The sequence below is a fragment of the Panthera pardus genome, unplaced genomic scaffold (genome assembly GCF_024362965.1).
Source record: "Panthera pardus isolate Hobbes unplaced genomic scaffold, ASM2436296v1 HiC_scaffold_8, whole genome shotgun sequence".
Lineage (NCBI taxonomy): Eukaryota > Metazoa > Chordata > Mammalia > Carnivora > Felidae > Panthera > Panthera pardus.
In genome coordinates this window covers 149,150,268-149,176,938 of record NW_026527013.1, presented here as the reverse complement: position 1 = coordinate 149,176,938, position 26,671 = coordinate 149,150,268, and the positions used below count along the sequence as shown (strand labels likewise).

The window sequence follows — 26,671 nt, the reverse complement described above, 5'->3', positions numbered from 1 at the left end:
GGCGTCCTGGTGGGTGCAGAGATGGGAGCGCTGGAGCCCCACTGGCTGTAGAGGCAGAGTCCCTATCGAGCGCCACAGCTCAGAGGCGCCCTCCATGCGACTGACTGGCAAACACCCTCCCTCAGGTACTCAGAACTGGTCGGGCCGCAGGATACAAAATCAATGTACAGAAATCAGTTGCATTCTTATACACTAACAATGAAGCAACAGAAAGACAAATAAAGAAACTGATCCCATTCACAATTGCACCAAGAAGCGTAAAATACCTAGGGATAAATCTAACCAAAGATGTAAAAGATCTGTATGCTGAAAACTATAGAAAGCTTATGAAGGTAATTGAAGAAGATATAAAGAAATGGAAAGACATTCCCTGCTCATGGATTCGAAGAATAAATATTGTCAAAATGTCAATACTACCCAAAGCTATCTACACATTCAATGCAATCCCAATCAAAATTGCACCAGCATTCTTCTCGAAACTAGAACAAGCAATCCTAAAATTCATATGGAACCACAAAAGGCCCCGAATAGCCAAAGTAATTTTGAAGAAGACCAAAGCAGGAGGCATCACAATCCCAGACTTTAGCCTCTACTACAAAGCTGTCATCATCAAGACAGCATGGTATTGGCACAAAAACAGACACATAGACCAATGGAATAGAATAGAAACCCCAGAACTAGACCCACAAACGTATGGCCAACTCATCTTTGACAAAGCAGGAAAGAACATCCAATGGAAAAAAGACAGTCTCTTTAACAAATGGTGCTGGGAGAACTGGACAGCAACATGCAGAAAGTTGAAACTAGACCACTTTCTCACACCATTCACAAAAATAAAATCAAAATGGATAAAGGACCTGAATGTGAGACAGGAAACCATCAAAACCCTAGAGGAGAAAGCAGGAAAAGACCTCTCTGACCTCAGCAATCTCTTACTCGACACATCACCAAAGGCAATGGAATTAAAAGCAAAAATGAATTACTGGGACCTTATGAAGATAAAAAGCTTCTGCACAGCCAAGGAAACAACCAACAAAACTAAAAGGCAACCAACAGAATGGGAAAAGATATTTGCAAATGACATATCGGACAAAGGGCTAGTATCCAAAATCTATAAAGAGCTCACCAAACTCCACACCCGAAAAACAAATAACCCAGTGAAGAAATGCGCAGAAAACATGAATAGACACTTCTCTAAAGAAGACATCCGGATGGCCAACAGGCACATGAAAAGATGCTCAACGTCGCTCCTCATCAGGGAAATACAAATCAAAACCACACTCAGATATCACCTCACGCCAGTCAGAGGGGCCAAAATGAACAAATCAGGAGACTATAGATGCTGGAGAGGATGTGGAGAAACCGGAACCCTCTTGCACTGTTGGTGGGAATGCAAATTGGTGCAGCCACTCTGGAAACCAGTGTGGAGGTTCCTCAGAAAATTAAAAATAGACCTACCCTATGACCCAGCAATAGCACTGCTAGGAATTTACCCAAGGGATACAGGAGTACTGATGCATAGGGGCACTTGTACCCCAATGTTTATAGCAGCACTCTCAACAATAGCCAAATTATGGAAAGAGCCTAAATGTCCATCAACTGATGAATGGATAAAGTAATTGTGGTTTATATACACAATGGAGTACTACGTGGCAATGAGAAAGAACGAAATATGGCCCTTTGTAGCAACGTGGATGGAACTGGAAAGTGTGATGCTAAGTGAAATAAGCCATACAGAGAAAGACAGATACCATATGTTTTCACTCTTATGTGGATCCTGAGAAATTTAACAGAAACCCAAGGAGGAGGGGAAGGAAAAAAAAAAAAAAAGAGGTTAGAGAGGGAGAGAGCCAAAGCATAAGAGACTGTTAAAAACTGAGAACAAACTGAGGGTTGATGGGGGGGTGGGAGGGAGGGGAGGGTGGGTGATGGGTATTGAGGAGGGCACCTTTTGGGATGAGCACTGGGTGTTGTATGGAAACCAATTTGACAATAAATTTCATATATTGAAAAATAAATAAATTAAATTAAATTAAAAAAAAAAAAAAACAAAACTGGTCGGGCGGGGGAATGACTCGTGCTTATCTAAATCCCCGAGGGGCTGATTTCAAAGCCAGAACACCAACTTATTAATTTACAATGGGAGATGGGTCTGGCTCCAGGATGGGATGGGGGTGGGGGGTTCTAACATAGGAGACAGCCCCCTGACAGGGACAGGTCCACCCGGGGGACCAAATTAAAGATCAGAAGGTTGCTGGGTTAGCAAAGATTTAAAGCTGAGAGTATGATTTCCCCAGGAGAAACTTCCATCCGGCTACCAGAGCCTCACGAAATGTAACGTGCACCTTGCCGGGCACAGCTTTCTAAAGGACCGGTGCCCGATGCCCGATGCCCGATGCGGAGATGGGAGCAGTGCTGGGTGAGCACGCCGACGTGCTCCTAACCGAATGTCCCCTCTTCTAGCCTGGGCACAGCCCTCCGCTCCCCCACTAATGCCTGTCTGCACACAGGGCACACTTCACTCAGGTTTTCTCCAGGCAGTAAGTTGTCCCCTGGTCACCTGTCTCCTATGAGACACGCGGAGGGACAGCCTCACTCTGTTTGTTACCTGCTGTTGTTACCAGTTTCACACTGACCTCATTCCAGAATTCCAGGGGTACCTGACCTGAAACGAGTGTGTAAGATTGCAAAACAGCACAATTAGTTTGAACTCTGGCAAAATCATGACCTGGCCTGCCTCAACCTGGCCAGGATACAACGTGGCCAGCAAAATCCTAACTGGGCAAGGAGTCACAAAGGCTACAGCACGTGAACACACAAAGTTGCAGAGTATCTGCACAGCAAGCAAGGGTCTCACATTAACATTTTACAGTATTTGCTCTGTGAATGCACCTCAGTCCGCTGGGGAAACTTTTTTTATTATCGCTATGGTGGTACAAACACACAGACATAAAGTTTGCCATCTGAACTATTTTTACCTGTACAGTTCAGCAGTGTTAAGTATATTCACAGCGTTGTGCAACCAATCCCCAGAATTCTCTTCATCTTGTAATTGTGAAACTGTGTAGCCGTTCAGCAAGGACACTCCGTTCTCCTCCCTCTCCTGGCCCCTGGCAACCATTCCATTTTCTGTCCTGATGGATTTGACTAGTGTAGGTCCCTCATAAAAGTGGCATCAGATAATATTTGTGGTTTTCTGTGACTGGGTTATTTCGCTTATCAGACTGTTCTCAAGCTTCATCTCTGTTGTACCAGATGGCAGAATGTCCTTCTTTTTGAGGGCTGAATAGTATTCCATTGTATGTATAAACCACACCGAGTACAGACCCAGAAGTGGAACAGCTACGTCATACGGTAATTCTATTTTCAATGTGTTGAGGAACCATGACATTGTTTTCCATAGGAGCTGTACCATTTTCCATTCCCAGTTTCTCCACACCGTTGCCAAGACTTACTTTTCTATCATCTTTTCCTAGTAGCCACCTTGGTGCGGGTGAGGTGGATTAGGGAGAACCTTCCAAATGCACCTCAAAATACTCATGCACCAAAATTCTAAGTTAGGGCTTTAGAATTGCTGGATTCCAAGGAATCGTACGCCTCTACAGCCTATGTCGTTCGCTGCACGTGCTCCGTGAGGCAGGTGGGGAGCATTCACTCCGTCTAGCAAGACGGTCTGCCAGAGCTCAGAACAGTGAACCAGCTTGCCCGAGGGAGTGGGCGACCAGCCTCACCTCCTCTGACCACACGCGTCCACCACACTCTCTGGTACGACATTTGGAGGACCGTGGCAACGCAAAGAAAAGGGGAAAGAAATCGACCAGATTGCCACAACGCTCAATACGAACCTGCCGAGCAGAACGCCGCCTCAGCTCCCTAAGGGAGTCAAACTTCTGGAAGGCTGAGTTCTGAACCCGGAGGCTGATCCTTATGTACCATGAACCTCGAAGTCACTGGCCAGCATGTCCCTGAAGGACAGTCCCCTGAGTTCCACTATGGCCACTGAGACAAGTAGAGGGACAGACCCGGAGGGCTGATCCACACAGCTCGTTTGTGGGGATAATCACACCGCAGGAAGCGTAGGGATTCAAGAGTTAGAACCAGCTTTAGGCTGGGCGATGAGCACCCACAGATTTGTTCTCCTCTCCACGAAAACAAAAAGTTCTGGCACAAAAGGGACAGGGTAGTACCTGCGGTTGGAGCCAAATCCTTGGACGTTTCCTCGGACAACCCAAGGTACTCTCTGATGAGATGACTCAGCTTTTGGTAGGCAGCATCCAGATCATCTACAGAAAATGAGAGAAGGTACTTTTAAAGCAACAGAATCATATCTAAACACAGTCAGTTTGCCACTGTTGGTGGTAATGATTTTTCAAGCTCCCTCTAACTTTATGACTATTGTCATAGGCAGGATTCTAAGCCCCTAATAACACGTCCCCTTCATATAACTGCCTCCCGTGAGCAAGGGCAGAACCTGTGAACATGAAGAGATATTACTCCCGTGGTCATGTCGTGTTAAACGGCAAAACAGATTTTTGCAAATGGGATGAAGGTTACTTATCAGCTGAGTTTGGATGAGTCAGAAGGAAGACTACCCAGGTGGACCCACTCTTTTTTTTTTTTTTTAAATGTTTATTCATTTTTGAAAGACAGAGCGCAAGCAGGGGTGGGGCGGAGAGAGAAAGGGACACAGAATCCGAAGCAGGCTCCAGGCTCTGAGCTGTCAGCACAGAGCCCGATGAGGGGCTCGAACTCACACACCATGAGATCATGACCTGAACTGAAGTGGGCCGCTTAACCGACTGAGCCACCCAGGCGCCCCGGGCCTACTCTTAATCACATGAGCCTCATAAAGGAAGCCAGTTTCCTGGTAGTAGAAGAGGAAGGCAGAGGCTAGAAGCATGAGGAGAGTTTGATGTGCCATCACTGGCTAGACGACAGAGGGGCCCCGTGTGTAGGACGTGGGAGCAGCCTCGAGGGTGGAGGGCAACCCCTGGCAGAGAGCCAACGAAAGCAGCAGGGCCCCCAGCCCCACGGCCACAAGGAACGGCAGTCAACCAGCAGTGAGATTACACTCTGGAGCAGATCCCCCCCCAGTGACCTTACATTTCAAAAATAAAACCTTGCTGAAAGTCACTGACCTGCATTGATCACTGCGTCGAAATATCCAGGAAACTGCTGATTGATTTTAACATAAAGGTCCACTCTGGAGACAGCAAATTCAATCTCTAAACGACTGAATAATCCTTTTCTCCGCAAGTATCCTTCATATTTTTCCTTGTTCATGGGCACCACCAGGATATATCGAGGCTCAAAATAGGAATATTTCAAACTTCTGACACCCTGTTTGTTTAAAGAAAAGGTAATAAATTAGAAACAGATATACAATTTAGGTATCATTTTGGAGACATCTGACAACGTTGGCAAAATAAGTAGTCTTACGTTGAAGGACTTATTTGTATTATTAGCTATTATTTTCCTGTAAATGTCTCAAAGTTGGATTATTCCCCTTTGTTCATCAGGGGATGATGTATTGTTATTGGAAATAAAACAGCTCATTCTACCCGATTATCCTTTAACTAATCACCCTAATATACATGATGGTTCAAAAAGAAAATGGCTAGGTACAAACAGGTACATTCACAGCACTGTCGCATCCTCATTTTTTTAAAGATTTCATTTTGAAGTAATCTCCATTCCTAACGTGCGGCTTGAACTTACAACTCTTAAGATCGAGAGTCACACGCTCTAGAGCCTGGGCCAGCCAGGAGCCCCACTGAAATGTACTTCAAGTCTACATTTCCAAGAGCAGCCTTTCAGCACCAGGAGATAAAGATCTTACCGAGAAAAAAAAACGCTACTCTGTTACCTGTGCCTTCGCCTTGGGACCCTTCTTATTCCTAAACCAGCAACCTGGTTGGCTGGTTCCTATTACATCTCACAGCTTCTACCCAGAGCAAGGGACAGCCAAGCTCAAGCCACCGTGCAGCCAGCAGGTCCCAGGGAGAAGCAGGGCTGGATGGTGACTGTGGCTCCCCAGCTCCAGCAGACTGCGAGCAAATCCTGCAAACACTCCCTGAGCACCAGTTTCCTCACAGGTGCAACACAAGAGCCGCTCCAAATGAACTCTGCACTTCCTCCCCCCTCCATCCCATCATCAGTAGTTTAACTCAACGTTCAAAATCTTGGTTTTAAACATTCAGTGGGGGAAGCAATACAGGCTCTTTAAAAAACAGCTTCTGTAAGCGTCAGTGACAAGAGCAGTTTGGAAAAATGCTTTCCCTCGGGAGCATCAGGGAAATGAGACCTGGTTTATATAGAGTCGACCTCTTGGAAATGAGTCGGGGAAAGCTCACAGGGAGGAAGAGGACAAAACAGAAGCCAGTGCCCAGAGAAGAAGGTAAAGGTCAGCAAGAGGCGCCAGGGAGTTTCTGCCTTGCCCGAGGAAGATATTTTTGGGAAAAGAGGTCTTTTTTTTTGCTTATTAGCATTGAAAGAAAGAAAACCTCCTTAAGGATGCAGAAGCAATCAACTGCGGAGAGGTGAGGACTGCAGGATTTTGAAGCTAGAAAAATTAAAGGGCTGGAAGAAACATGACCAGTCTCACTGAAGCGAGGCTACACACCAACACCAGGAGCCAAGAAGGAATCACAGTCCCCCGCTCGGCCAAGTCACAAAGGAAACCAGTTCTAGAGAAGGCTCAGCAGCCATAGGAAAGGGCTGTCAGACCCGCCCAGATTTTGTTTTCTCTAAGCTTGACCTAAGGGTATCATTTTTGTAACTTTTTTTTTCCCGACTACAAAACTGTTAGACCGCTCAGTGAGCGTACCTTAAATAGACAAGCAATGGCCTTTAAAGATTTCACATGTTTAATAAAGCTATATATACATATTTTTTAATATTAACTAATTTATTTGTTTTTTAATTTACATCCAAGTTTGTTAGCATATAGTGCAACACTGATTTCAGGAGTAGATTCCTCCATGCCCTTTACCCATTTAGCCCATCCCCCCTCTCACAACCCCTCTAGCAACCCTCTGTTTGTTCTCTATATTTAAGAATCTCTTATGTGTTGGGGTGCCTGGGTGGCCCATTTGGTTAAGCGTCCGACTTTGGCTCAGGTCATGATCTCACGGTCTGTGAGTTTGAGCCCCGCGTCGGGCTCTGTGCTGACAGCTCAGAGCCTGGAGCCTGTTTCAGATTCTGTGTCTCCCTCTCTCTCTGACCCTCCCCCGTTCATGCTCTGTCTCTCTCTGTCTCAAAAATAAATAAACGTTAAAGAAAGAAAGAAAGAAAGAAAGAAAGAAAGAAAGAAAGAAAGAAAGAAAGAAAGAAAGAAAGAAAGAAAGAAAGAAAGAAAGAATCTCATGTTTTGTCTCCCTCCCTATTTTAAAGGTATATATTTTAATTTATTTTTTTAATTTTTTTTAACACTTATTTATTATTGATAGAGAGATAACAGAGCGTGAGCAGGGGAGGGGTACAGAGAGGGAGAGACACAGAATCCGAAGCAGGCTCCAGGCTCCGAGCTGTCAGCACAGAGCCCGACGCGGGGCTCAAACTCACGAACCGCGAGATCTTGACCTGAGCCGAAGTCGGACGCTCAACCGACTGGGCCACCCAGGCGCCCCAAAAGTTATCTATTTTTAAAACAAATAAGTGAGGTAGTCACGGTTTTACCCTGGATATGGATTGGAAAGAAATTTCTGTATATTCCAATTGCAGGAGATCACTGGGGAAGACAGGGTACGGGGGCAGAATCCTGAAATCTGCAAGTCTACACTGCTCACAGCCTGGAAAGATCATAACCGGCGAGCAACTGCAGTCACTGCCAGCATCAGCCACACATCTCCCACGGAGGATCAGAGAGCACGGCCAGCTGCACAGAGCCCCCGGGCAGGTCCGTAGCCTGCGAGAAGGAACTTTCCCTAATAGCACTTGAGATAAAGAGAGACTGCACCCTAAAATAAAAGGGATACTTTAGTGAGGAAATAACTTAGGAAATAAATCCTGAGGGGCACATCTATTCATAGTGTATGTGTGCTATGTCTCGTACTATAACTCCTGTCATCGAATTGTTCGTGTCTGGCCTCCCCCATACGAACCATAAGCTTCCCCCCACCCCCGCGCCTGGCAAGTGTGCGACCTGCACACCGTAGCCCCTTCCTCAACCCCAAATATATACATACAAACTCACACACACACGTTAAAAATACAGAGTGAAAAAAACACTTACTTCTATTTCCATGTGAACACAGCTTGCTAAACCGTCTCTTGCAATGGCTTCTATGGTGTCCCTACTTAATCCATAGTTGTGATTCCCATAATTAAATGTTAGAATGAACTTCCCCTGAAATTTGAGAGGTACAAAGATTTTCATGTAACAGCTGCCATACTCAACTTTAATATAAATAAAGTTATTTGATGTCTTACTTTTATATGCTTCCGTAAAACCTATGAATATTAGCAATTATAGAAGGCTGACGATGGGTTTATGAAACTTAACACCCAAGTGTGGTAGAGAATTTAAACAGAATTCTCAGCTGGCAAAAAAAAAAAAAAAAAAAAAAAAAAAAAAATTAAGTTTCTGGAAATACGGTCATCTGCTGACAAAACATCCAGGGAGAGTAAAGGTCTCACCAAAGCTTATGGTAGAACAGACCATTTTGCTTACTTACCTGCTTCCTTGCCAACTGGGCACCATAAGCTGCCGTTGCTGAGAAAGCAAAACTGATAGCCTGCCTTTTGCCACGGCCACGTTGGCTACGCCAACATACCAGGTACCCCAGAGAAAGCTCCCATTCTCCAAAGCCTTGCATTCCCAGATAAGCCTGAAGGCCATGAATTACAGGGACATCCGAAAACCTTTGCATCCTGAGATAAGCCATGAAAAACAGACCCTTTCTGCTTTTCCATATAAAACATAGCTTTGTATTGAAACTGTCCCAAATGTTATTCAAGAGAATTGCTGTGTGCCCTCTAGTCATTTGAGGTTTAAAGGCTGCCTTCTATCTGTATTCTGGAAGCCCAGTTCTTCCCAAAGCTGTACTCCTTTGCAGAACAGTCCAGGTAAAAAAAAAAAAAAAACAAAAACATGGCTCTCAAAATTGTCTTTTTTCCTTTGACAATATTAGATTTATTAAACCACTAGGTGTAATCTAAACTGGAAAGCTCATGACCAAAAAAAAAAAAAAAAAAAAAAAACATGAATGATCTTGGCAACTGTGATTCCTCGTGCACAGGATTTTCACATAAATGATGGAATGAAAATCTGCAAGGCTGAATCCCGTCAATCGAATCCCATCGAAAGGCAGTAGCAGTGAGGGGCGCCTGGGTGGCTCCGTTCGTTAAGCGTCCGACTTCAGCTCAGGTCACGATCTCACGGTCCACAAGTTCAAGCCCAGCGTCGGGCTCTGTGCTGACAGCTCGGAGCCTGGAGCTTGCTTCGGATTCTGTGTCTCCCTCTCTCTCTGCCCCACCCACACTCCTGCTCTGTCTCTCTCTCCTTCAAAAATAAAAAAAGTTACAAAAAAAAAAAAAACCAGTAACAGTGAGGAGTCCTTTATACTACCTGTGCTTCCTGGGCCCAGAGGTTCTGGAGATTGGGGGGGATGGGAGACAGGCTATCTGTTGGAAGCCCGTGAGACACAGAGTATCTCCTGGGGTAGGTGGGTCTCTAGTGAATGAGTCTGCTATGGGTGATGAGGAAAATCCACACACCCCATAATCCAAAGAAGTTTATATCATACAGTCTAAAAGTTTACAACTCAACAGTAAATATCCTTGATATTTTACTCCCTCAATGTCATACCTTCTTTGTTCTTTGAAACAAATACTACGTCATCTTTTAATATATATATTGTCATCTATATAGATAGGATAGATACCTGAATGTCCCATCAGGTATATACTTTGTCTTGTTTACTGTGACTCACCCTGTTTTCAAAATGTGTTCTTGAATCACTCTTCAGATATATACTATGAATTTGTTTACTTGTGTGTACAAGGGCCTCCCTCTGTGAATCCCAAATGTATTTTCTGGAAAAATGCAAGGTCGGAAGGAAGCCAGCACTGTACTTTTATATACAAAACAGGCCCTGTCGAACTTGTTTGTAAAGAACTGAGATGAAGTGGTCCTCCAGCTTCTGGATGGTGATCTTCCATTTCTTTCTGTTCGCGGACATCTTCGTAAACAGCAACAGTCCTATTGCAGAAGCCTCCTCCAATAATCCTATTTCCACAAGTCAGGGAGTATATCTGCAGGGAAGTGACTGCATTCATGTGTTTAAAAAAGATTCGCGTGTCCGTAGGCATGCGACACGATGACCCTCGTGTCGGTGCTGGGGGATATGCAGCAGTAAGTATGTGAGAGGGTGTGCGGCTCTGTAGGTCAGAGTGCATGGCTGTGACTGTCCACAGCAGGTGTCCAAGGCTGGGGCATGCCATGGTGGGACAGGCTGCGTGGGTGGGGGAGGGTTCTGCGTACAGAAGGCTGCGTGTGTCGGTGTGACTGGCGACGCTGACAATGTGTCACGAGTTTATAACCTGTATGTTTGCCTCTTCATGAAACAGTCTTAAGCTCACTTTCAAGAAAAGGAACTCAGGGGCGCCTGGGGGGCTCAGGCGGTTAAGCATCCAACTTCGGCCCAGGTCCTGATCTCGCGGTCCGTGAGTTTGAGCCCTGCGTCAGGCTCTGTGCTGGCAGCTCGGAACCTGGAGCCTGCTTTGGATTCTGTGCCTCCCTCTCTCTCTGCGCACCGCCCCCCCCCCAACTCACGCTCTGTCTCTGTCTCTCAAAAATGAATAAACATTAAAAAATGTTTTAAATATCAAAAAAAAAGGAGCTCAGAAACAAAATTCAAGTTGAAGAAAATGACATTATTTTGAAGTGATAGATTTTAGCAGAAGCAGTAAAAACAAGTACTTCTCAAACACACGAGGATTTTGCAGAGGGAGTCAAACTGTACGAGCAAATATGGTGTACAAGTACAGCGATTTCTTAGACTAGGGATTGAACCAGACTTCCTTATTACTGATAGGATAAGGTAATAACATCAGGGAATAACATAAGGGAATAAGGTATATAAATAAGTTATTTATTTATATATATAAGGTTATAAATAAGGTAATAACATCAGGGAAGCAGACGGGGTACTGAGAACAGGTGAACTGAGCCAAGAAAAAATGTCTCAGACTCTAACAAGAGAAACCAACATGAATTTCATGAACTAGCTGCCTTTCAACCCAAAGAGCCCTAAAAGGATGCTTCTTACTAACGCTACTTACTAATAATGTTTCCTATCTCTATTAAGGCTTTTAGAAATATAAAATCCCAAAGTACTCTTGATACATTAAACTGAATTACCAAAATACAGCCCAAGGAGAGATTATAAAGAATCTCTAGGATGTTCTTTTGACAACGTTAGAGGGGAAACGGCCTAGGGATTTGTAGGACTTAATCACTTGGGTTTCTCTGTGAACACAAGAAAAACACACACACTATGTGTAAAGTTGGCCATTCAAAACTAAACTCGTGGAAACGGCAGATCCCGTGCTTACACGGACCACAATCATGTGCACGCAGTATAACGTGGAAGGTCAGGGCTGTATGTGTGTCCTACCAACTGAATGGGACACACCGTGATGAAATGGTGCTTAGGGTGACGACCACGAGAAAGCCCCAGTTTTAGCAAACGGGAGCGGTCTCTGGACAGAGCACTCCAACGCCGAGGGAGGCTCAGTTCACAAGTTTCGCACATCAGATCGGGTCTGTGAGAACTGCCCATCTTGAGTGAAGCCTCATCAATAACAGCAGCACCTGATAAACACAGATCGCGAGAACTTTTCGAAGTGCTCTTGTATTTCCTTAAAATGTCTACTCATGTAGCTTTATTGAAAAGTTACAATATTCCCTCCAAGATCAAAAAATAACGCAGCACGTGCACAAGGATGTGGAAGTGGTTTAAGAAAAAAAAAAAAAAACAATCCTAGGAGAACACCTCTCTCAACAGACACAAAGCGTTTCTCGATTTTATCGCTAGTTCCTCATATTTCTAGCAGAGAACATGCATTTCTTGTGCAGTACAAAGGGGAACATTCTTACCATGTTTACCATTTCATCAAAAACTTCTTGAGAGATAAAATGATAATCGACTCGATCCCCCTCTCCAAAGTAAGGCGGTCTTGTGGTGTGACAGGCCCTGAAAACAGAGGAGATAACCAGTCTACTTCTAGCAGCTTGAGATTCGAAATGGAAAAGGTTTTGGTAAAAGTATGTTTTCAAAAGTTGAAATTGATCTGTGGATTGTGAATTGGGGAACAACATGGTTGTGAAAACGCTGCGGTTTCGAAGCTCTAGGCTACATTCAGCTGCTCTGACTCTACAGGGATTGTAGAAATTTGAGATCATCAACACCCGATGTTTACTTGTTGTTTACCACCTTGGAACCAGCCCCTCTGCTGCCACACTACTTTCGGCAATAGAACGATGTCTACTGCTCATATATTTCCACCCAAGTGTTTTCGTGTCCTCTCTGCTCTGTGGGCACTTTCCCACGCCCCTCCTCATTCCTCCACCTGGCTAGCCCACTTGTCTTCCAGGACTCAAGTTACATGTCCTCCCCAAGCCCAAAAGCCTTCCCACCCCCTATCGCTGATTACGCACCTCTTCTGTACGCGCCCATTACCCTCATTGTCTGCCACCGATTGTATCGCACCCAGGTCCCTGTTCAGGACCCCATCGCCTCCGTGCTGCCAGTACTCGATACCAGGGATGAGCCTCGCACGGGAACCCGTGAATGGAGTTCTCAGCTAAGTTCTCTGATCACTGACTGCAACAGCGCCCCCATCCGGTCCCCAGCTCCCACTTACTCTCTGTCACCAAAACTGCCTTCTTTTATCCACATGTCTGGCTTTTCCCTGTCCTCCCCAGCGGGATGTAGGACTCATGAGGACAGACCTTTTCTTGTCCATCTTACGTGCGACTGTATTCCCCATGCCTGGCTCATAGCAGGCATTCACTAGGTATCCATAACATGAATGAGTAAATGAGACCTGTGGAGTGGATAACAGGTGTGATGAACTCTACTTTGCGGAGGACAATAAAAATGGCCAGTCTAAGGCCACAGAGCAGGCCAGTGTCAGTCCCAGAACTAGATGACAGGGTCCCAGCTAGCCCAGGACTCTCGATTTCCTCCCATTCTGACGTCTCGTGTTAAGTTCTGGGAACGCAGGCTGACTTTTATTATCCTGTGGTTTTAAAAGAGGAGATGAAAATAGCTAGACGTTCAACGTGTTATTTCATTTATTCCTCATAAGAAAAACCACGAGGCGGGGATTATTGTTTTCATTTTACAGACGATGAAACTGAGGCACAGCAATTAAGTGAGTGACTAAGTAGCAATGCCAGGATGACTCCCTGTCAATTCCTGTTACGATCATGCTAAGTGGGTAAAGTCACAACCCTCAAAAGCCTCTCCATTACAAAGCCAAAGCCAAGTTTTTATAATTCATCCCACTGTTTCCCTTCCATTATAATCAAGAATTAACTAGACTGGTAAGTTTTAAGGTCTTAACATTACATTTAAATTATATACCTGGGAAAGAGAGTATATTCTAAGACTGTCAAAACACCGCGACATTTGTTTTGTTGTGCGAATACACTGGCATCTCTTCACACACCTCGGCAGGGCCCTGAGACCCTCTGTCTATCGGTGTCCTTGACAGTCAGGAAAGATAAATCAGGGACTTGGCATCCCGTGCTGTACACCCTTAGCATAGCCTTTACGCACCATGCCGGATTTGCATTTTCCAACAAAGGGATTGAGCGGCAGGAATTTTTTCAGAATTTCTAAAAGGAAGACACGGCAAAGAAGTCATCTGAAGCTTCTAGGCAGGTAAATAAAGAGAAGGCTTCACTGACGTGGAGCATGAGGATGACAGAGCCTGTATCCGCCATGGAAACTTCTATTAAGAAGGACCTAAGATGACCTGTGGATTTTTGAATCCTGTCATCCAGTTTTCACATGAAGAAATGTTCGCTGTGAAGCATGCTCCCCAAATGCGAACATCTGAAAAAGGAAATGCTGCAGAGTGAAAGCACGGTTGCACTAAACTTACTTAGCAAAGAAATGATGCCAAATTTTAGACAAAGAAATTTGCTCGGGCCATCACCTTCAGTAGCCTTCTTCTCCCCTAAGGGCAATGCTATTCCATGAGTTTATTATTTACTAATGGATTCACTAGTTAAGTCATGGTGAACAGTTAACTCATGGTTTGCAAAGGGAGCCACACGAAAAGAACGGAGTTAGACACTGGTCCTGAGGGTTACGAGTGAGGTTAGACATTCGAAAGGCCCGTTCATGGGCCAGCTGTCGTGAAGGATCCTAACAAACCAAGTCTGTGGAGAGGAGACGATCAGGAGGGGAAGGGATCCGCAAGGTCAGACCCAACAATGGAATGGTAAAATATCCAGGGAAAAGTAACAGGAAGAAAAGATGTCTAAGACGAGCTAGCAGTTGGATGAGGAAGTAGAAATGTTTTCAGTTTGATTCAGAAGCACAGTTTCAGAATCTCAATTCTGGACCAGATTGCCTCAGGAAATAACAAACTTCTTGTTACTGCAAATACTGGGGCAGAGGTTTGGCTGTGAGCACATCTAAACTCAAGCACGTGATAGCATGCCATGTGTTGGTAAGTGAACTCTTTCAAAGGCTACCCACAAAAGCCCAGGTCTCCCTAAGGCATCCGGTAGGAAATTTAAATTGGTCCTAATGCTCAACGCAAATATGCGTCAATTAACTGCTGGACATTTAAAGAGATCATCAGCACATATGATTCCAGCACACGCTGTCTGAGTATCAAATCCCAGGAAGCCACTGTCCTGTCCACTTGCCCGTAACTACACATCACTCCCTAACTCATGCCATCACCGGCCGTTACTGTACCCCAGCCGGTCTCCCTGTATCCAGTCTTCCCTGCCCCACCCTCTGCCAAGCTTCCGGCAGGGTGCACTTTCTGGAACGCAGCGGTCGTCATGACACCTCCTACTTGCAGAGCCTTTACGATCAGACTCCTGTCTACTTTTCTGGTCTTCTCTTCTGCCGTCTCCCTCTGTGCTTCCAAGTCTTGCCGTATTTCAGAGCGTACTTTCAGTTCAGCGAATACACCCATCGTTCTTTCTGTCTGGAAGGCACCCGTTCAAGTTCCACATCCCATTTACCTTCTACTCTTCCTATCCCAGAGGCTCTTTACTTCCCTCATCATAGCACCCGCCAAACTCCCTTGTTAGCCAGCATTTACCTGTCAGAATCCCATGCTAGACTGTAAGCTCCCAGGGCAAGACCACGTCTGTTTGTTTTACAGCTTACAGCCTGCACATGGCCCGTGCTCAATAAACAAAGATTAGATGAATAAATGAGTCATTCTACTAGTATGTCACATCTGTATAAATAGACATTAGACTAGACTGAATTTAGGTAACTGTAGTTCATAGATCTCACGTAGCTAAGTAGCTATGGTCTTTTACTTTACTGGACTCTAGTGCTAAATAAAAGCAAAATAAACTTGGTAGTCAAGATCATGAAAAAGGTTACAAAATGGAGATTGCTGTAAATTAGAGGTCTAAGAAAGAAAATAAGGTTTTCCTTTCATGACTATTCCTATCACTTTCAAGGCTTAAATCTGGAAGGTGCCCAGGTATACTGGCATCGTTTTACGTTTCTCTCATTATTCATTACTCGTCCAGGGAGCCACTGATTTGTGTGGTGATATTAAGGTTGGAAAGAGAGAGATTTTGAAGGCTGTCAATTCATATCTCCAGGCCACGTATAACTAATACAGGTAAAGAAAGAACATGCAACCTATTTCTAAAACCAAGAACAAACAGAAAAATCAAAACCTAAAACAAGTCCAGAATCTCTCAGCCACACCAACACTTGTTATATCATGATGTTTTCCTTTTCATATTTTTATATCTGGATATGCAACTTGGTGTGTGAGAATTTCATTGAATGTCTCCGTCATGGGTCAATGTAATGTAAAAAGGAAGACAAAATACCAAAAGACAATGAAATAGAAGGGAAAGAAAAGATTCAGGCAAATGACAGAGAAAGTGCCTTTGTGAATACTTACGTGTTTCATGATGAAACTGTATTCGTGCCTTTTTTTCCATGTAATTAAAAATCAATAAAAAATTACGTTGGGTAAAGAATAAAAAGATCTACACAAGAGCAATGACTTGCCCCTGAGGATGTGCTTTGGTTTTATCATTTGGTTTAATTAGAAAGTTGTTGCATATAAAGTAGTACTATCTTACTTTCCCAACAGATGAGATTTCTAGCTATCTACTATCTCTTTTTTTTTTTAATCCAACGATATGATCTTTGATCCATGCCTGGATGGAATTCTTACAATGATGGGCCATTGAGTGAATGGAAAACAAACATTAAATCAGTCACAAACATGATGGATAAGTATCCTAATAAGTGGAAAACCAGGATTTAATAAAAATGAATAATTAGAAGGCCCATCCAGGCGAGAACACAGAAGCAGACTGGATCACAATCTTGGTGAGGAGTTAACGAACACCTCCGAGAACACATCCAATCCAGCATGACCCACAACGTGTATCACAGACAAATATGAAGGACCTGGCTCCCAACATTCACCACATAATTAAAAGGAAATCTAATCAGAGAAAGCCTTGGTTCCTGGTATTTGGGTTTGATAAAAGGTTCCAGGTTTCATACTGGCACAACAGTCAGGATACATCTTTTCTGCCCTAGGTTGACCTTCCATTCATTGTGTTCCACTTATCATTTAAAACAGGTTCGGCACCTCTCTACAGGCAGCATGGTACACTATGCTTTTTTTTTTCCCTACCGTTAAGTTTAATTTATTTTTGTTACTTCAGGGTGCTTAAAATACATTAATGAATAAATCATCCTATATATTTGAATCCTCGAGTTGTTCAAATGAGGCATGTAATTTTAGATATCTAAATAAATGGACCTGTTTAAAATAGTATTTACATTGTTCGAACATGTATAGCTTAAGGGAATGGAAGGCATTAGAAAATAATTTGTATGTATTTCTCTGGCTGTCCTAAATATCTTCGCAGCCACCTCCTCCGGTCACCGACAAACATTACTAATCTAGAAGTAATTGCTTTGCCATATGTCAAAATGAAGGGGAAACCGGTTTAAAAGACCACAGTGGTTAACTCTGACTCCCAGAAACCTTTAAAAAGTCTGTAAAGCCAGCTGAAGACTTTTTGAATGGTCCTTTTTTTTGGGGGGGGGGGGGGGGATTGTCCTCTATTTTAACCAGACCATTAGGGAATCACAGAGCAAAACATTTGCTCCAGAAAACTGGAGTGTACTGAATGCTGACCCAGATGGAAAAATGCTGCCCTTTCTCTTTCCTTCCTCCTGAAATATCCCTCCAAAGAGGAAGATCCATGGGGCGCCTGGGTGGCTCAGTCGGTTAAGCATCCGACTTCGGCTCAGGTCGTGATCTCGCGGTCCGTGAGTTCGAGCCCCGCGTTGGGCTCTGTGCTGACAGCTCAGGGCCTGGAGCCTGTTTCGGATTCTGTGTCTCCCTCTCTCTCTGACCCTCCCCCGTTCATGCTCTGTCTCTCTCTGTCTCAAAAATAAATAAAGGTTAAAAAAAAAATTAAAAAAAACAAAAACAAAGAGGAAGATCCGTGGGGAGGGAAGCAAGTGGACGGCAGAGGGTGGGAGCAGCGGTCCCAGGTACACACACCAGCCCACACACCTGGCGGCGCCGATCCCGAGCCGCGCGGTCACGTCACGTGGTAACAGGATGAGCCCGTGTTCTAACGCCACCAGGCTTCACCAACAACACGTGTGTTTTCGAACCTTGGAGAGTGATTTCGGCTGCCAGGGAATGAAGTTAAGCGTCTGGGGAATTGAAGATGCAGGGTGTATGGCGGTGTAATCAACGGCCAAGAAGCTGATACGCCTCCTATGGACCTTTCGGAGCTCGCTTAAAATTAACAGCCGAAATGAGCAAAAGCCTTACCAGCCCATGAACATTACCATTTCACAGCCTTACCAGCCCACGAACAAACTCACCCGTATCTGAAGTAAGCGCTGAGCTGTCTGCAGAGGCGGTGAGCGAGCTCTCGTTTGCCACAGGCTTCAGGACCGGCCAGCACCAGCATGGGATAAGGGGCGTCCAGGCGAGGAAGAGTGCTGGAACACAGGCAGTCAGTGGGTGAGGGCCTGGGCCAGTCGGATACATACCCAGGGGGCGGGGTCTACACCACAGTCACACTAAAGTCAATGACTGAGCCCTTGCTGCATGCAGGCACTGGAGAGAAGCCTCATCCTACTTTCCCGAGCAAGTTGATGATAATATGCCCAAAATAGCATTCACAGCGTAGATAACAAACAAAATCCAAATGTATGTCAGTTTACTTGAACATTTTTTTTAATGGTCTTTATTTTTTTTATATGTCTGTTTATTTATTTATTTTTGAGAGAGAGTGAAGGCACAAGCAGGGGTGGGGCAGAGAGAGACAAAGAATGTGAAACAGCCTCTAGGCTTTGCATGATCGGTGCAGAGCCTGACGTGGGGCTCGAACCCACAAACCGTGAGATCATGACCTGAGCCGAAGTCGGACACTTAACCAACTGAGCCACCCGGGCGCCCGAATGATATTTATTTTTGAGATGGGGATGAGCAAGGGATGTGGCAGAGAGGGAGACACAGAATCTGAAGCAGGCTCTAGGCTCTGAGCTGTCAGCACAGAGCCCAATGCGGGGCTCGAACCCATGAACCGTGAGGTCATGACCTGAGTGGAAGTCAGATGCCTAACCAACTGAGCCACCCAGGCACCCTTTGAACAACATTTTTAAAAGGAAAAAATATGGTAAGATGTATTAGTTCTTGGTTGATAAAAGTATTTCCTCAAGAACTTAAAAACGAAAGTTCTGTGAGAAGTTTTAACACCCATACCTACTGAATTAGAACACAGACATGCAATGAAAATGGTAACAATTAAAATTGACCTGAGCAATCACTATGTGCCAGGCACTATTCTAGGAGTCCTACATACATTACCTTCATGTAATTATTACAGGATGATAATGAAGATATTTCTATCATTATCCCCGCTGCACACATGAAGAAACAGAAGTCCAGAGAGGTTAACTTGCTCAAAGTTAGCAGCTAATAGGTAAGAGCTAATACAGGAATCTGGGCATGGCTTCTGGGCCTGAAAGACTAGAATAAGGAAGAAAATCTCCGGCTACCAGCTGGGCTGAAGTGTATGAATTCCACTCGTGCCACAACTATAGAAATACAAAATAAAATCTACTTTAAAAATATAAGGCTGAGGTGTGGATTCTATGAAGAAGAATGGAAATGGTGGCAGCATAATTTTTCAGTGTCTCTGAACATCCACAGAAAAAAACAGAAAAAAGCTGAGAGCAAACACCCATGGCTGACATGTATAACAAAACCCGATGAAGAAGTATCTGCATGCACCACAAACCCACAAGCCTTGCACAGTGCTGGAACCTGTGCAGGGGGGCAAAAGGGCAGCAAATGACAGGCCTGAAAGAAAGGGAACCCCAAAAGAGCCAGGGGCATCCACTGCAAAGCAAGCAGGCTGAAACTACGTGAACAAAAATCTGTACATCAACGGTCATAATACCTGGATTTGTAATAGTCCCAAAATGGAATCACCCCACGTTTTTCAAGAGATGGAATGGCTAAACTCACTGTGGTACCTCCATGCGAGGAATATGACTCAACAATAAAAAGGGCTGAACTACTGATATATCCAAGAACTTGGATGAATCTCCAGAAAATAAGGCTAAGTAAAAAATTTTTTAAAAAGCCAGTCTCAAAAGGTTATATACTACATGATTCTATTTGTATAACATTCTTGAAATGACAACAGTACAGAGATGGAGAATAGGCCACCGGTTGCCAGGGGTTGGGGGGAGATGAGTAGGGAGGTGGCTAAGGCTCTACAAGGGAAGGACAGGGACCCTTGTGACAAAACTCGTCCTTACTGATGCTCATATGATCTACACGGGTGATAAAATTGCATAGAACTAAATGAACACACGAGTCAACGCAAAGCTGGTGAAATGTGATCAGATTCGTGGACTGCATCAATGTCAATTTCCTGGTTTTGATATTCTACTATAATATAATTTTTTTTTTTTCAACGTTTTTTATTTATTTTTGGGACAGAGAGAGACAGAGCATGAACGGGGGAGGGGCAGAGAGAGAGGGAGACACAGACTCGGAAACAGGCTCCAGGCTCCGAGCCATCAGCCCAGAGCCTGACGCGGGGCTCGAACTCACGGACCGCGAGATCGTGACCTGGCTGAAGTCGGACGCTTAACCGACTGCGCCACCCAGGCGCCCCTTGATATTCTACTATAGCTAGGCAAGATACCACCATTGGGGGAAACATACAGAATTTCTCTGTATTATCTCTTACAAAATCATGTGAATCTAAAATGACCTCAAGGTAAAATTTTTGTTAATGATCAAAGGGGAAAAAATTGAAAAAGTGACAAATACTGAATATAGGCAAAGGATATCTTCTTCCTAAAAGAGAAAACCAAAGCAGAGGAACAGAAAAAATATTAAACACTTAATTCATGAATACTCTCCTGAAATAAAAAATAGTAATAATAATTACAAAACTATACATTGAAAAAATACACAGCATACCTGGGAGTATTAGCCCAAAATGACCAGTAACGAATAACACTAAGACCCAGTCTAGTACATGATCAAACTTTAAAGAAAAAGAAACCTATTCAGCTAGAAAAAGAGAATACCTGACTTACAAGGGAAAGAACACCGTGTATCAGATTTTGATGGCTGTTTTGCATCCCCCCAAAAAAGCGTAACATCTTTAATATATTCAAGGAAAATAGTGTGAGCCATGGACTTTAAACATAGCAAAAATGACTTTCAAGTATGAAGGGCAGAGGATATTATCAACATGCAAGAGTTCAAGGGATACCGATCCATCCCATAGTGCATCCTAAGGAGTCTACTGGAGAACAAGCTTCACAAGACCAAATACGGGAGGAGACCTCAAAATAAGGACTGGCAGTGAGCAATATACATGCGGTTATCCATACACCTGAGACCAAATGACAGCAAAGGAGGAAGTATGGGGTGTGATGGATATACGTTCTGACAATATAAATACGGTACACTATTTTTAAAGCAGGTGATTGACACTTACATAAAATATATACAGTAGGCAAATTCATAAGGCTAGAAAATAGATATGAAGTCTCCGGGGACTGGGGGTAGCAGGCAGCGGGCAGCTACTGCTTAGTGGTTATAGCTTCTGTCTGGGGAGATGAAAAAGTTCTGGAAATAGGCAGAGGTAATGGTTGCACAATAGTGTGAATACAATTCATGCCGCTCAACTGTAACTCTAAAATAGCTAAAATGGCAAATTTTGTTATATATACTTTACCACAAAACAAATGGGGGGGGGTGATGGGAAGAGTATAGGTGAAGTGAAGTATGATTTCAATGTTTTCAGTAATCGCACTGGTGGTAGGATTAACACTGATACTGCTGTGCTGCGATAGGGGATTTTCAAAAAGTAATTACGGGATATTCTCAATCCATCTTCCTATTGTGTCTCTGGCTTGGGAGGAAAGGATGATACAGATGTGATAGAGAGGAGAGAGGATAAGTAAAAGTTCAATCAGGGGCGCCTGGGTGGCTCAGGTGGTTAAGCGTCTTTTGGCTCAGGTTATGATCTTGCGGTTCGTGAGTTTGAGCCCCACGTTGGGCTCTGTGTTGACAGTGAGGAGCCCGAAGCCTGCTTCAAATTCTGTGTCTCCCTCTCTCTGTGCTCCTCCCTTGCTCACGCTCTGTCTCTCTCCCTTTCAAAAATAAATAAAACATTTAAAAATTTTTTGAAAAAAAGCTCAATCAACAATCATCTTGAAATTGGATTGTAGGGGCGCCTGGGTGGCGCAGTCGGTTAAGCGTCCGACTTCAGCCAGGTCACGATCTCGCGGTCTGTGAGTTCGAGCCCCGCGTCAGGCTCTGAGCTGATGGCTCGGAGCCTGGAGCCTGTTTCCGATTCTGTGTCTCCATCTCTCTCTGCCCCTCCCCCGTTCATGCTCTGTCTCTCTCTGTCCCAAAAATAAATAAAAAATGTTGAAAAAAAAAATTTAAAAAAAGAAATTGGATTGTATCAGTAGGAATTCAAGAGATATTTGTCATCTATCTGTAAATAGATACAGATAGATCTAGTTCGATATAGACTAGATATAAGCAGATTGAATAGACGTAGAGATATATAAATAGATAAACAGGATAGATAGAATACACCAATAGGCGGATGCATAGATGGGTAGATGAAGGAAGGAAGGAAGGAGGAAGGAAGGAGGAAGGAAGGAAGGAAGGAAGGAAGGAAGGAAGGAAGGAAGGAAGGAAGGAAGATGGAAGGAAGAAGGAAGAAGGAAGGAAGATAGAAGGAAGGAAGATGGAAGGAAGGAAGATGGAAGGAAGGAAGGAAGGAAGATGGAAGGAAGGAAGATGGAAGGAAGGAAGGAGGAAGGAAGGAGGAAGGAAGGAAGGAAGGAGGAAGGAAGGAAGGAAGGAAGGAGGAAGGAAGGAGGAAGGAAGGAAGGAGGAAGGAGGAAGGAAGGAAGGAAGGAAGGAAGGAAGGAAGGAAGGAAGGTGGAACGAAGATGGAAGGAAGGAAGGAAAGAAAGAACACCTTCCTAGATCTGTCCGCTAAAAAGCCTAACAACAGACAACTCAGTAGCAGTGATTACCTCTAGCCACCCAGATTGTGACTGAGAAGTACCTTTTCTCACTAAAACAAACCAGGGCTTCTGGGAGAAGTGGTTGATTGCAGAGTTTGGACAGGGCCTGTACAACACGAGCCTGGAGAACTTTGTCGTAGCAGAGAGCAAGAAAGCTATCAGCGACTACAAGGCTAGAGTCAAGATTCTGCCAGGTAACTTTAATGTTGCGTCCTCACCCCAGTCATGCCAGGGGAAGGGACAGTGGCTCCCCAATAATGCAGTGTAAAAGTCCTAAGGTCAAGAGTTAGGGTTCCCTACTGGCCCAGCCTGGGAAGGGCAACGGTAGGCCTGCCCCTGTCTCCATGAGTTTGTCACAGTGAACTCCGCTCCATTCTGGAGCATCTGGGGCTGCTTGGCCATTTGCTCTTGTCTATTCGAAAGCCAGAAATGATGAAGAAATATGTGTTTTTCAGACAGTGGTGTAAATTTCTTTGATACATATTTTTATATAAATGTACCCGAAAGCATGAAACAACTAGCAATCTCATAAACTAGGAAAGAAATACAATGAAGACATAAATGCCCTTCTTTTAAATCAAATGCGCCTTTCCAGATGTATGCAAATAAATGATAAATCATTTCACCTAGAGGGCTACCATAAATATATAAAACTGTCAATGTCTATATTATTAAATTACATGTAAAAACTCATGTCCTGGATGCAAAATAAAACATCGTGCTCTCTGTGGGAAACCAACCACGTGAAGTAGAGAAGCAAATACCACATAAAGAAGAGAAGCCATTTATAACGAAGAGATTGTTACGAGTATTTTTTAAATGCCTTCGGGTATTGACAGAATTTCTACAATGTACTTATAGCATAAATGGCCAGCTGCTCCAACAGACTGTTTAAAAAGAAACAGAGAAACTGTGGCAAATCTGTCTTTGAACTCAGAGGTGAGAGATCTGTTCATGTGCTCTAGCAAGCTGGGTGACTCACAAGCACAGTGGAGCCAGTATTAAGTCTATCGCAGGTTTCCCCTCAGCTAGCCGGCTTCCTTCGATGGACCCTCCAATAATCTGCGTTCACGGATGTTCTCTGACAGGCGTATCTAGCATTCATTCACTCATAGCTAAGGAAAAATTCACAGCGGATAGAAATCGGCACGATTCTCTTTTCATGACACAAAGGTCTGTGGTTCTGTCCGACGGCAGGAAAGGGGACACATTTTGAAACGTCTCGTTTCACGGTCCTCTGTCCTAGGCCAGCCGCCATTCAAGGGGCCAGCTGAGAAAGGGAAGACGAATGTACTCTTCCGCACACTTGGGACGACACCGATGAGCGAACCCCGTACTCAAGCATATGATGACCATCACTCTGAGTCAGCCAAATAAAGACCCTTCCCTCGGAGATGAGAAAGGGGTGAGTCACAGAACGGAGGGCTAAGGCAGACGAGGACGTTGTCCTGAGCTTTCCGCCCTGAGTTTTACCCCGGGGACCCCAAACGAATACCTGTCAAAGATCCTCTGTGGCTGCATCACGCTGTTGAGGACATGGGTCAGGTGATCCTGGGCTGCGACCACTTCTGGGGGAGGGTTGTACCTATTCACTGCCGCAACCTTTTCCAGAATTAGAAATGCAAGAGGAAAAACATACATGTCTAAAAAGAAGACAAGTCTCAGATTTTAACAAAACATTCTAGACATGCAACCAGGAATGGAAAATAACTCATGCTCACGGACCTTTGTGCTCAGTCTTCACGTCTACTCTAACTTTCCTAAAATCTAAATAATGACAATTATTTTCAAATATGAAACCAGAGGCGCCTGGCTGGCTCAGTCGGTTGAGTGTCCAGCACTTGGTTTCAGTTCAGGGCATGGTCTCGTGGTTTGTGGGTTCAAGTCCCGCGTCAGGCTCTGCTCTGACAGACTGCTTGGGATTTTCTCTTTACCCTCGCTGCCCCTCCCTCACTTGTTCATTCTCTCTCTCTCTCTCTCTCTCTCTCAAAATACAAAAAACAAATAAACATTTAAAAATAAAATAAAATAAAATAAGGAGCTGGAGTCTTTGAGTTCCCTACTTCTTTATGCTTCCTGGTTTGGGAGGGGAGAAAACGAAAACAAAATCTCTAAAGCCTGAGATTACACTTTTAATGCGAGTTGCAGGAATGAAATACATAGTTCTAGATTCCAGGTCGTGGATACTGCAGGGATGTTTTTCTCATGCCATCTCATCAAGAACTACCTCAAAGATCTCAAATTCTATCCAGATCTCCTCTTCTTTCAGAAAGCGTCCTCTGTTCAAAGATAGGGGTCTTTCCCCCTTATAACGTACACGTCTCTATGCTCTGGTCCTTGTCACCCTCAAAATACATTAGCCTCGTGTACCACACCTCTACTTAATGCATACTTTCCAACTGCATTCCCTTTGCAAAACGTTACAGGGAAAATCTAGTAAGCGCCTCTGAGTTTGAGAATAATGATACACTAGCATCCCTAACTATTTTTAACCGCGATTTCAGAAAGGCACTTATGAAATGGAGTATCTGCCCCTCTACATATTTATACCTATTTTCATTCTCATCTCAGATTTGCATTTAGTGTAAGAAATCCCTCATTAGTGCAGATTTCAGCTGTCACCAGTCACTAAAGCATGACAAAGTACCACCCCAGGTAAGGTGGCGGGGAGGCAGGTGCATAGCATTTAAGGTCTGGTTACTCTGGAACTGTGTGTCCAGGGGGATCATGATTTTAAAGGGCAGAATTAAGGGTTTAAAATATCAGGACAGTGACTCATTTGAGTACCTTTTGATTATACGCAGCAGTATAGAATAAATTTCATCATTAAGTGACTGTTTAGAGCAACACAGAATCACACACTCTCCAAAGACGACAGTTATCCAAATTAAGAGACGGCCATCACGCAGCCACGCGCACACGCGGGGCACAGCGTCTGCCCCCACCGCCAGTCTACTCACTGCAATGGCAGGGCCCTGGCCACAGCTGCGCTGATGCTCACAGCTTTGCAGGGGGTGAAACAAGAGAGTAAGGAACCGCTCCCTAAATCAACAGTCAATTCACGTATCATTACGTGTGCCATTTACCGCTGACATTGATCCTGCAGTGGGTAGCGGAGCCTCATAAACACAAAGAATGACATGATTACGTACCTTTTCTTCCACTTTAATTTTCTTCTGATCTAATTCTGTTAATTGTAGGAGCATAAAAATCACGAACAACCAATATTCAGACTTTTCCTATTTAAAATATCAAGAGGAATATTCAGTCGCCTGCCTTTACCACATGAGTTAGCACCAGCACGCTGCTCTCCTGAGTAGGTCTTTGGGCTGCTACCCCACCCTCCACACACACACACACACACACACACACACACACACACACACACACACGTATCCCTCAAGGTGTCTATAGCTTCACGCTTACCAGTCCCCTTATTAAATGCAGACCGTGCCTTATAGCTTACAAAGCTCTTCAAACGTGCCATCTCATCAATCTCCCTGTGACATAAGCAGGACAGGTATGATCACCTCCATTTCTAGCCAGAAACAAACTAACTAAGCCTCAGAGTGGTGAAGCGTTTCATCACAGATTTCACGGCCGGAGATTCAAACCCTATCTTCTAACTCCAGGGAGTTTCGTTATTGCAAATGATGAACGTTACTTATGATCACTTTGTCAGTTACTTAGTATTATTTTGAATTAATTTATATCATTTGTTATTATTTTGTTTGGCAATCATAAATAATAGTATTTATAGAACAAATTCCTTGTTATTCCCAACCATCTGCTGTGTCAGGATTATCTGGCTTTTAAAACATAATTAAAGTTTCGTATCAAGAAGTTACATCTTTGAAGCGAAAGATATTTGTGGGTCA

General features: G+C 44.1%; 1 protein-coding gene across 3 annotated transcripts in view; it reads right to left on the bottom strand.

The window, feature by feature from the left end:
* Positions 1-26,671, bottom strand: part of LRGUK (leucine rich repeats and guanylate kinase domain containing) — a 109,249-nt gene that overhangs the window by 42,989 nt on the left and 39,589 nt on the right. For all 3 annotated transcript variants that reach the window (XM_053897576.1, XM_019452783.2, XM_019452784.2), the window contains exons 9-15: positions 25,946-26,032; positions 24,289-24,395; positions 18,093-18,212; positions 12,101-12,197; positions 8,234-8,347; positions 5,139-5,340; positions 4,188-4,283 (exon numbers count right to left, since the gene is read on the bottom strand). In XM_053897576.1, coding sequence (XP_053753551.1) covers positions 4,188-4,283; positions 5,139-5,340; positions 8,234-8,347; positions 12,101-12,197; positions 18,093-18,212; positions 24,289-24,395; positions 25,946-26,032 — 823 coding nt within the window. The remainder of the gene's footprint in view (positions 1-4,187; positions 4,284-5,138; positions 5,341-8,233; positions 8,348-12,100; positions 12,198-18,092; positions 18,213-24,288; positions 24,396-25,945; positions 26,033-26,671) is intronic.